Here is a 12,710-nt window from a genome sequence, read left to right on the forward strand (position 1 = left end):
TAGATTGTTTTCTTTGCATATTTGTCTAGTGCTTCTCTATAGTACAGATTATGTTAATGCTGGATAAGTCAAATCATGTCAAATGAATATCCATCTACACATGATAGACCTTATATGCATGAAAGACGATCAGTAGTTGGAGCAAAATCTAAGTTCATATTAAAAAGAAAAAAAAACAAAACAGGAATGTGAAAAAAACATGAGCCGAGGAGGATGGGCTTGCTACAATCTGCATGAATGATGGGATAATGACAGCACTTGCCTAGCCAGGCAGTGTTAATGGACCTTGGCTAATGCACAGCCATTTCTTTAAGGCATCTGCCAAGTGTTTCCCATGACTCCAACTTTACAAAACTGAAGAGAAAAAAAATATATCTGTAGTGGACGGTGTGAAGTAGAAAAGGGTATGCTCTGAAATTCACAGCTCATCGGTCATACAATTTAGATCACAGAAGTCCAGGAAAGAGCAATAAACTATTCTCCAAGTTTCAGTAGCCACCACAATCTGCTATGATGAGCTTACAATGCTAGCTGTTCACACAAAAGGGAAAAGACAAAAATAAAGTTATTTAGTTATTCCCTCTCTGAATTATTTGCAGAATATTTAGCAATATGGTAGACTGTACATCTTTTTTAATGATAATTAATCTGTTTTGTGATAATTGCCAATTACCTGCACGTAGGGTGGCGATAAACAGGTAGATATCTCCCAGGAACACAGGCAGGGAGACAGCTATAACAGGCACTGTCACTATGGATCTTATAATGTGGCCAATAAACACAAGCTGTGCATGTGCAGTCACAGACTTTCCACATGACAGACATCTCCCAGTAAAATGGAAAATTCCTGTGAGAAAGGAAGCACCCCCAAATGTTGTAAATGATTTAGGTCACCCCCTTCAACCACAGTAGCACTAATGCAAAATCCTCATTCATGTTTTGGGTCAGGCCATAAATCCTGGAGTTGGATCAAACCATTTGAGCCCATCCTTAAATGGTGAAAGTGATATATGAAAGAGAAGCATGCATCCAAAATGTTACTTCTCATGTGCAGGCCCTATTACAATAGGGAAGGAGTTACATTTAATTCACCAGTTGCAATGTACCTAGTGTGTAGTGTGTTGGATAAAAGTATGGATAAAAATGATTTACGATGACATGGGCTCCTCAGTGACCTCTGACCTTAAGCTCTGCATACTAAGTATACTATCCACCTCTAATAGAGGCAATGAAATGGGGGGAAAAAAAAGTTGGCATATGGTCTGTGTTGTCACTATATTGGTTACATACCCCATAGTTCAGTTCTGGCTGATTTAGCTCTCTTTTAAGTCCTATGCACACAGTTATGGAGAAATTGCGTGCATGCATGTATAAGAGTTTACACATGTTTATATGTGTACACACATAAATTACAGACATGGGACACAAATTTTTCTGTTTTGATTTTACAGCTCTGGACACAGTGCAGGTTGAAAGATCTCTATGCACTGTATGTCTGGGTCCATAGAAAATGGAACTTAGTACTAATAAAAATGAAGCTGTGCATGAGACCTAAAAGGAAATATGTGAACATGGGTGTTACATGACATGGGAAAGGCTGTCAACTTTCTTTGCCGCTGCTCCATAAGTTGTCCTAGCTATGGAGCACAACAGACCTGTGTTGTCACTATATTGGCCAAATACTCCATAGTTTAGCTCTGGCCAATATAAACTCTCTTCAAGAGGGAATATATGGGGATGGTTGTTATCTGTCATATGTACTGTAAGGTTCTCAACTATTTCTGCCACTGCTCCTAGTTCCAAAAGTCATAAAAGCTATGAGGCACAACAGACACAACCACATCACATTACAGCTTCAGCTTTCCGGGGTAACAGCTGTCATGATAGATTTTTTTTTTTCTGTCCACAGAATGCATTGAATATACACCAAATGAAATTCATCACAAACTCTTTATTGATCAGCACACCACTGAAGAAGGAATATATCTTACCTGGTAGATGTCAGACAAGCTGCTGCTCCCAGAATCGCTAGTGATGCTACATCCTGAATGACTGGAGGACACCTGGGTCACCTGTGGATGTAGGCTGTCTGTGATATGCAGTTTGGTGAAATCAGCAGGAAGCTACAAGAAAATAGAAAAAGAGGAAACATCAGAAATAAGTCAAGCATGGCTGATTATAAAAAGCAGTATGTTGTTACTGTGTGCTCATGTGATGATTAAAATAATAATTGTCTGAGACATTTATCACTCTAGGCTAATAATAGACAGCACCAAGGTTCCCATGTCTGTTAGCTATTATACTGAAAGTAGTACAGATTGACACCGTTCCCCCCTGGAACAATGGAATGCAGGAATCAACAGATGGTGTTTTCCTCTACCTGGATTATCGATGATATGTATTGCCTGAAGTAATAAGACAACTTAGATGCTACATTAAATATGTGACACAACCCTGTTAATTATTTAATGCCAATGGCACACATACAAAACATTGATCAGTCTTTACTCCCCATTTCTTACATCATATGGATTTACAAACCAGCATCTCTAATGTTTGTACTGTACAAGTATCCCTTATATTTCTGAAACCTCAAACCTTTTCATACAAGATTCTACTTAATAGGTAGGAATCTTCTGCAAATGTACTATTTTGGAGGAAAAAATGACAAACAGAATTCAGCTATAGACATGATCATTGTCCACCCATATTTGAAAGCATACACTGAACCACTCACAGCAGTCTCTACCTCTGAAGGTGTTAATCTACATACAATTGTGGAGACACAGGGAAAATTTGGGTGTAAGCCAGCAATCAGTACTGTATCAAACACAGAAAAACGTACAAGTACACTAATGGCAGTGACCCAAGTGGGAATCTACCTAGCTAGCATGGCACCATCAGGTGACCGCTCTGAAGCTGAAGAAGTTGAGACATTTGACAGCCTATATTTCAGATGATCTGCTGACAGCATAAACATGTATGCTTTGCTACTGCATGCTACAAAAGCACATCTCTGGTTGACATCTGTGATCTATAATAAGATAACAGAAATAAATGATAAACTCTGGAAAAATTCCCAACACGTTCAAGTAAAGATTAAATTGTTATAGAGTCAATCAGTAGTATGATATGAATACTAACATACACTACTGCTCTCTGCATCATGTTATTGAAACCAAAATAGAATACATGTGTCAACTTATGGGTTCACTAAAAAAATAATTAATTGTATCATAAAAAATGTAACTAGTTTATCCATCGGAGTTTGTCTGATGGAATTCCATGCACAGCAACAAACTGATAAAAAGAAGGTTAGAACTAGGAGTTAATTAGGTGTGCTGCACTGCACATCTCCCAACATGGAACATACTGGGGAGGATGGGGCAGAGTGATGACCTCATCACTATGCTGCTAATTCATTGTCCAGTCAGGGGGATGTTTTGACCCAGTGGTCTTGGGAAAGTTATGTTACTGCTGCAGTGGGTGTTAAGAATCCCGTTGTCCCATCAGGTAGTGGTGAATGGAACATAAAACTAGGTTGTATAAAATCAGAAATGTTTTAGCAGGTAACGGTTTGTGTATATGTATTTCAATTAGGTTCCGCCAGCAGCTTAACTTTAGGCTGGATTCACATGTAAGTAACACGCATTGCATCATGTTAGCTGTGTGTTGCATTAGGATTGCTCTTACCCCAGCACATAATGTGTGTTACTGCAGAGAAATAGTATGAACCAGCCTTTAAAGTCTAAAATGCAGCATATAAAGTATGCACATGAATACAGGGTAATGCAAACTACCATGCTTTATAAGAAATATGATTTCATATAAGAATGAATAACTCAGCACAGTTAAAGCAAAAAAGATACCCACTTGTGTTTTCTTTCATTCATAATGAAGGTAACCTATACACATATAACACAGACATCATCTCAGTGAAAAGGAAGACTGCTTAATTATGCAGAACCTAAATCACTGGCAATCACCAGTTTGCTTCTTTATCCGTGGGCATATGCAGGTTGTTATTATAATACAGATATTGAAAAGGGCATGCTCTGTAAAATGTGCCAGAAGCCTATAATCAGGCAGCATTCAGCATGCTAAATCCCGTCTCCCCTTTCTTCTTCCCATCAGGATGCAGCACCCCACCGCCAAACCTACCTCACTCACTGGCATCAGGCTGAGCAGCTGCAATGACAAAAGCCACAAAGTTCCTGGGCACAGACACGAGCAGATAGAAAAGGTAGTGCGGTCTACCAAAATGTAATCCACTAAAACCACAAAAGGCAGAAACCTCAAGCCTTGCACAATTCCTGTAATACACTGACCATTTCAGAAACTAGCTTCCCACCTACACATATCAAACTATATGCTCCCATTACTCACTAGTGAGTTCACACATTCTCATTGTATTGTATACCCTTGTTGTTCATTGTCTTGAACAATATATATACATTTTAACAGTATATTCATACCTGCTGTAAATAATGGGAGTACTACAGTCAAGTTAAAATCAACCTGAAAATATAATCTCAAATTTGTATGCATTCATTTCTGTTGGATTGATTGTGAGCTGAAGCTTCCTAACCCTAATGTAAAACAACACTAACCTGTCCATTTCACTATCATAAAGTCCATTAATACTTTAAGGGGTCTTAAAACACCTATCTGGAAAAACTATTACTACAGGTTTCAAGTCATGTGAACAAATGCCTAGGTATTTGGCCAGGTGGTCCCTGCTAAGGCGAGGATCAATTCAGATCTGCTGATCCTCTCAACTTCAAGCAAAGATCATGTGAGCAAAAGGCATTTGGACATGGTCAGTCACTTTGGTATCCCAGAAAAGAATAATATATGGCAAGCCAAAACCTACATCAACCAATAATCAAAAAAAAAGAAAAAGATACCTGCTCTATGGCTATGGGTTTATACATGGCTATGACTGAAAATATCCAACATTGTAACCAAGCTGGTGGTATGCAAACTATGATCACCTAAATCAGTCACACAATACATTTTTGTCTGTGCCATCACTGCTTTAGGATCATTGGCATGCATACTATTCAAATTCCTGCCTCTCAGCACTGATAGCTATAACATGCTTAGTGCTGAAGTGGCCAAAGTAACTCCCTTGTGAGGCTTCGTACAGAGGTATTAAGTGCTGTGCTAAATTTCCCTTTAAGATACCTTCAGATATCCGTTATTGTGTATCAAACATCATCAAAATACCCAGTGAATGGATACCAGAACCTACTGACCAGGTTAGCCTTTCCTAACTGATGGAACATTGATCACCTAAAGTTAGTGCCAAGCGTGTCTCCTAAATGGAGGAACATATGTGGTTGCGTAACGAGAGGCCATGTCCATGTACTAATCTGGAAGAAAAAGAATATGGCACCCACAATGCTAACTGCCTAGGCCCAGGTTAGGGGCAAAGTGATGAAGATTTAAGTATTTTTTAAGCTCAGCGTTTCTCAACCTTTTTCCAATCACAGCACCCCAGTTTAAAATGTCATAGATTTTAAAGAGGACCCCATGCAAAAAACACACATAGTGGATTTCCTTCATCACACCGAAGTCCCCCTTCAAATCAAGACCCCCATCTTCACATCAGACTCACACTTTGATATCAGAAGCCCCTCTTTCATATCAGAGTTAACAATTTCATATTAGAGTTTCCCCTTTACATCAGGAGCCCCCTTCACATTACAGTCCCACTACCACAAAGACACCCCTGAGGAAGTCAGAGGGCATTCCAGTGTGCCAAGTCACCCTGGTCGAAAAAGGTTGTTTTAGCTAATACTTGACTCTTGCTTAGTTTTCTAAATATCCACACAAACTACAGTGTTTGCAACAGATTACCATCTCTGAGAACTGCTATAGTGGACGTTTTGGGTTGCATGCAGCACACACAAAAAAAACCACACACATCTTGGGGATCCTCCTCAATACACAGCAAAAGTAAATGCTTGCCATCACAATGTATGGATAGTTTTTTTTATAGCATTGAGTAGTATGCCAGGTCTGTATAACAGACACTGACAGCAGAAGAAATGTAAAGTCAAAGCAGTGATATATAAATACTGCATCCTCTGGTAGTAAAGAAATGTGGGTGGCTGAACACCTATTTTTACGAGTAGCAAGATAAATGACACAAGTTGTGTCACCATTTTATGTGCACCATATTCTAGAAAGAAGCTTTACTCTACAAATTTGTATGCCTGTGACTAGTTCAGTTATTTCCACCGCACGCTCTTTTCTCTGTGCCTAAGACCTAAAGTAAACGTTCAACCAAACACTAAATTATACTATTTGTTGTAGTAAATGAATGTGCCTTGAACAGATTCCAGTTCCACTTCTGTAGAGAGAATGCCATTAATCTCCAACAACGAGATTTCATGGCTTTGGTGTGGCTCCACCTCAGCACTATTTATGTAGCACACTGTTCTCTAAACACCAGGCCTTGTCTGACAGTATTACAAATACCTCCGCTTTCTGTTCTAGTATACAGAACAAGGCATATGGCCAAAGAAAATTGTAAACTCCTTTATATGTACAGCCAAATAGTGTTATCTGAAGTCTAAACAGGGCAAATGAAGACAGCAAGAAATGTAAGGATGCATTGGTACCGATACTAGTATTGGTACAGATACAGAGTATTTGGGCAAGTACGAGTACTTGCTCAAATACTCCGATACCTTCCCCAAAACCTGAACTGCCAGTCAGAGAGATTTCCTCTGACCGGCGTGCGGAGAGGGAACATGGAGCCAGCTTTCTGGCAAATCAGGATGCCGGGTAATGACTTGCTGCCCGGCATTCAGGTATTGGGCATAATTGTTAAGTTAAATGGAAGCAATGGCTATTCTTTCCTGGTCCTATCCAGTCTGCCATCAGTATCTTCGTACAGATGACTGAAGGACTGCCCACAAATGTATGTAGTTGTGTTCCAGGTGGCTGTGTCACTGTGAACTGACGCTGCTTGGTAAAAGAATTGGTAAAGAGAATTCTTCAACATAGCAACTTTATTTGTTCGGTACTGTGGCACATGACAGGCGGAGCAATTTCTGGTATTTGGCTGTCTATCATGCAAACAGGAATCTATAACAGGATTGCCTATGAGGCTGTAATGCTGCATGGGAATTTGAGAGTCTTGTATCATTCGTTCACACAAAATGATTTTTCCCATTTTAGATAAAGGCTGGCAATGTGAACCACTTACCAGCTTACTCTCCCTAATGGATATTTCATGAGGGTCACAAGACAGGTATAGCTGGATGACTGAGACTCCCCTTGCTGTAAAAGGAGAAGATGACAATACTACAGAAGGTAGGTGTCACCATCACAAAGGAATATAATGCCACATATGGCCAACTTCAATCCCAAGTACAATACTCCAAAGGGCTTCAGAATAAATAAATTTTCTAGTAAAGCATACCACCTGACCTTGGAAATTCCATTACCACTATGAGGACATAGACCTAATATAATTTTTAAACCACCAGCCCTATCCATAAACACAGCTCGTACATCTCTGCCACATGCTATGTCTGCATAGCTATATCCACACAAGATTTTTCCTTCACCAGTTATTCATGGAAAAGTACTCACTTTGGTTTATTCGCTCAGAACACACAAATGCTGTTTGCTAAATGTTCAATCTAAAAATCTAAGTAAAGTACGGCTAGCATTACTCTGTAACAAGCTGCTGTTCGGGCAGTCTGGCCAAAGGTGAAAAGGTTAGCTGCATAGAGAGGCGGTGTGAATTAAAGCCCTTTAGCTGTGAATAGGTTGAAAGAAAACAAGTTTAACATGCAGCAAATATTGACGAAAAGTCTTCCTAACAAACAATGGTCCTTATTTGTTCTTCAAATTTCTTGCCTGTCTTAGCCATCCAGCAGCTAAATTGTGGTTAATGTTGGCTGAGGCAACAAAAACCTGCTTTGTGGAAGTCACCCTTAAAATTTCCCCTGAAAGAGTCATTTCATTTAGTGTAAAAACAAAACCATCTTCAACTTTTTGTGTAAATGAAAAACTTTTTTTTTTTTTGTGCACCCATCATGAAAGTTTTGAAAATGGTGATAAATACTAGGGCTGCAACAACTAATTGACATAATCGATTATAATCGATTGAAAAAGTTGTCAACTTTTTCAATAATCGATTAATCGGCTTCCGATCAGTTGGCCCTGTTCACAAAATGGATTGTGTGAATTTCTACAATTAAATAGCATATAGGAGAGAACCATACAAATTACTATACTAAACAATATTCCTCAGTATGGTAAAGAAAGCATTCTGAACCCTCTGACTAGTATCAAAACATTCTGTTTTGAATTATGCACCTGCAATACATTGATACATTCAGAATGATAAATTTACATATGCAGCATAGTGTTGCTTCATTAAAAAAAAACTCCAGCACAGCCGGTGCTGCACTTCCTTGAGGGCTCATCTAAAACAAGAACATGCGATATACACCTATGCTTGTATTAGATGAGTAACGCACTAAGATCCATGTCTTACTGATGATCATGTAGCAGTAATTTGTAGCAGTCAGTGAAGGGTCTAAAAGATTTGTAGACAGGTGCCGAGTGACTTCTGCAGCGTTTAGAGCTCGCGACTGATTCACCAGCTTCAGTAGCTACTTGTGTTATCCAATAGAGCTGCTAATGAACATAGCACATCAGTACTTTGTAGTCAGCTAGAGCAGCAACACTCTAGTTAGCTACACTCACTAGAGAATACAAGCAGGAGGATTTGTAGCCGTTACAAATCTCTGCTACTAAGGCTGCCCATACACTGGACATTTACTCTGCTTTAAGGATTGAACAAGAAAAAACGTTCAATTTCCCCATCTATGCTAATGGTGTGGCTGATGGAATCCTCCCTTCCGTGTGCTGCTGACTGGCTGTTCAGACAATTTTCCTTCTATAAAACTCAAACAGTGTATGGCCAGCTTTAGTATTACAAGAAAGATAAGGAATCACAGAGCTTGGACTTTCCTAAACAAGTAACAAATAATATCAGCCCCCATATTTCTACCATGACAGTTTCCTTTTAATGATCTTACTAGGTTATTATTTTAAAACAATATCCTCTTACCTTTCAGTTAGACTATGAATGGGAAAGGGGGCTCTGAAATTGAGATTAATACACTGTAGGAGAGAGTGAACAACAAGTCACATGCTAACATAAAGGTTGGGAAGCACCTGGTTACAGAACACTAAAACTGATGACCTAAACCTTTCAATACCCCTCATGTTATAAAATATTCAAAAGGCAGCCAAGCCAAACAAAACAAACCACTCAGGACTACAGTTCAAAACTTGTCAAACATGTGTCAAGGGATCACTTTGCCAAACTGAGATTTGAATTTAATTTCCATTAATTTCTCTTTAAATAGACAGTAAAATAAAAATACGATTGCTGCATATTTGAATATATTTTCTATGAATCGGCTAACTTTTGAGAATACATTAAGCATCTCCATAAATACATAAAAAGGGATGAAACTGACAAAAAAATATATAGCAACCATTAACTCCTCATTAGTCTTGCCATTTCAGATACTTACTAAACATTTAAATGTCCTCTGAAAACACACAAATCTTTATTTTTGTATCCATAGAAATTTAACAGATATCACAGCTAAATGCTGCACAGCATCAGTTGATAGCAAGTAGGAATGTGCATGGGCTTGGTGCAAACTGAAATCGCCCAAGCTGGGCAAAATTGTCAGTGACATCTCTCCTGGCCCAAATAGTTATGTCCGGGGCATTTCCCACCCCACATCTACACATAACAAAGGGGCAGGGGTTGTGTCAGTGACCATTGTGCATTGACTTGGGTAAATTCTGTTTGCACGAAGCCAATGCACATCCTCAAACCTAGCCGATCCTGGTAGTGGCTTCTCTTCTCATATATAAAAAGCCGAACTGACTCAACCTTCTGAACTGAAATATCAAGTCAAACCTACAATCCTTATTATTTCTGCTCAGTACATCATTGCCAATACATCATCTTAGACAAGCCTGCACATGGGTCATATTATTCTAAGTCTGATCAGACATAGGAAATGTTGGATTGTTTGTTTTCAAATAGTCCAACCATCAAAAGTTAAATCATATGCCTGGCACAAGTACAACGTCACATGCTAGGAATATGCAGAAAAAGCATGTCCCATGCTTGTACTTGTTTGTGTAGTTCCACTTTTGCAGTCAAATTTGAGACACCCCCTCCCACTATATGTTTGTTATGTGTTCCCATTCACACATCATACCAAAAAATATTATTTTAAAAATTTCTTAAGTTTCTAGTTGTTTCTTTGGAGCACAGGAGTACAAGCTACTCTAAACATTTTCATAGAGGGAGAGACTGAGGGAAAGTGGGAAAGTATAGTAACATAAAATTGTTAGTACAGACTGTGTTCAAAACGATCTTACAACTGATAATGAGATGTGCCAGCACAGTATAGACAGAATTATGGCAAACATTAACTCCCCAATCCCCTCCTTAACATTATATAGAAGGGGAGGCTAGGCAAGATGTATAAGCAAGTAAAAAGGTAAGCAGTATTTTGTTTTGTTATGCTATGTGAACAATAACATGAAACAAATATAAAGTGTGGCTGAACTCTGGTGAGCTTTATATGTATGACAAGCCATTAATGTTTTCCTAGTTTTGGACACAGTGGGCAAAGGGTTAGATCTACTGTATTGCTATCCAGAGCAACGTCAGAGATTTACGCTCATTCACATGATATCACCAGAAAGTCAGAAAGAAACCTCTCACACGGACTAGCCTTTCGCTACTCTACTAAAGAAAATAGTTTTCATTTCTCATTGTGCTGCTGTTGGAAAGTAGCCCTCACTTACTGTCTGGATTAATATTGTCGTCAGCAGGACAGGAAGTGAAAGCAAATCTCCCTAATAGAGTTCCAGACATTAGGAAAAAACTGACGGGGGTTCCAACTAGGGATGCACCGATATCGGTATTTTGGAACCGAGTACCGATAATTTTTTTCCGGTACTCGCCGATACCAATTACCGAAAGTCCCATTCAGGAAGCCAGGTGGCGTGTAATGACTCACCACCTGGCTTCCCGATTAGCCAGGAAGCCGGGCAGCTTGTAAAGACTCGCCAGCCTGTCACCCCCGGGGCCTCTCCAGCCAGAATGCGGCCTTCCTCCGGTACCCAGCCGGAGCCGTCTGGCCGGCCAATCAGGAAGTCGGGCGCCGTGTAATGACGCGACACCCTGCTTTCTGATTGGCCGGCTCCATGCTCCCTCGTCATGAGATTACGAGGGAGCATGAAGCCAGCATCCCGGCCAATCAGAATGCCGGGCGCTGCGACATTACACGGTGCCCGGCTTCCTGATTGGCCAGGAAGTCGGCTCCATGCTCTCTCATCACAAGTGACGAGAGAGCATGGAGCCGCTTCCCGGCCAATCAGGAAACCGGGCAGCGTGTAATGACGCGCTGCCCGGCTTCCTGATACAGGAAGTACTCGTGCCGGGCATCGGAGCATTTGGGCGAGTACAAGTACTCGCCCAAATACTCGGTATCGGTGCATCCCTAGTTCTAACCATTCTACATTTTATCCAAAACTAAGAAAAAAGTATTGGCTGCACATACATATTTAATGCTCAGGCTTTATTGCTAGTTTAGTCTTGGATTGGGGGAAGGAGAGTGTTATAGAGAGGAATACGTACCTTATTCCTTGGTCCCATGACAGCCATTGCTCCAGACTTATATTCTCCCACCATGGAATGCGGGTGGGCCCTGGCATTGGCCCTACATTGTACATGATGGCATCAGCAAGATGGACAAGGACTGGAAGAGAAGAGCAGCTTCCTGGGACCAGTCATCACTATATGGAACCAGTGTGTGGGGAGGAAGTTTCCTGGGCCATGAAGTAAGGTAATTTGTTCCTTCCCCTCTAGGATGCAGTATTCGATGTCGACCTAACATGTAACAATATAACCTTCCAATATATCAGTATCCCTGATAGAAGAACAATGTTTGTTAGAAACTGGTACGGCTCAATAAATGGATGTTTTCATCAAAAAGGAATGATTGGTCCTGGTGGAAAATCCAATCATATTTGGCTGACATTCATTTGTTGTGTTGAACCACAGTTTTTGAGCATTTTAAATGACTGAATATATGAGTGATCATTCATTTCAATATGTATATTCAGAATTACACTTCATACAAATAACAAAATGGAGCCCCAGGTGTAAGAAAAATGTATTGATCCACGAGGCTCAATGCAAACCAACACTATGACATAGTTTTCACTCATGATTAAACAGACAGCAGTGTCAATCTGTGCTGATGAAGTCCCCAACCACTTCTTCCTCTGCCCTGGTACAGTCTCTAATGGGGCATGCCTCCGTGCAGGAGTCTCTAGTAATAAGGACCATATCAATGCTGATCTCTCTACTTTTGCAGAGTGACTGGTCTTGTATCTGCCTCTGCCACCCTTGTAGTTTTCTGCAGACAGATGGTAATGGAAGGGCGTGCCGTGCCCCATCGACAACTCTACTTCTTGCATTGACTATGGAAAGCCCAGTGAAGAAGTCTATGCTAATCTTACAAGTTAAAGTGATATTAAAGCCTTCATTTTTTTTTTCATTTTTCGTTTAAGTGGACCCTCCTTTGCTGGAGGCTGTTGCTGCTTTTCTTTAAAACTGTTTCAGTCCTATTTTTCTA

The 12,710-nt window shown here is 40.1% G+C and overlaps 1 protein-coding gene across 4 annotated transcripts in view; it reads right to left on the minus strand.

The window, feature by feature from the left end:
• The window catches only part of RAPGEF2 (Rap guanine nucleotide exchange factor 2), a 278,273-nt gene that overhangs the window by 40,646 nt on the left and 224,917 nt on the right, over positions 1–12,710 (minus strand). For all 4 annotated transcript variants that reach the window (XM_018562259.1, XM_018562263.1, XM_018562261.1 and 1 more), the window contains one exon: positions 1,992–2,123. In XM_018562259.1, coding sequence (XP_018417761.1) covers positions 1,992–2,123 — 132 coding nt within the window. The remainder of the gene's footprint in view (positions 1–1,991; positions 2,124–12,710) is intronic.

Source organism: Nanorana parkeri, unplaced genomic scaffold (assembly GCF_000935625.1).
Source record: "Nanorana parkeri isolate BGI_ZX_2015 unplaced genomic scaffold, ASM93562v1 scaffold568, whole genome shotgun sequence".
NCBI classification, from domain to species: domain Eukaryota; kingdom Metazoa; phylum Chordata; class Amphibia; order Anura; family Dicroglossidae; genus Nanorana; species Nanorana parkeri.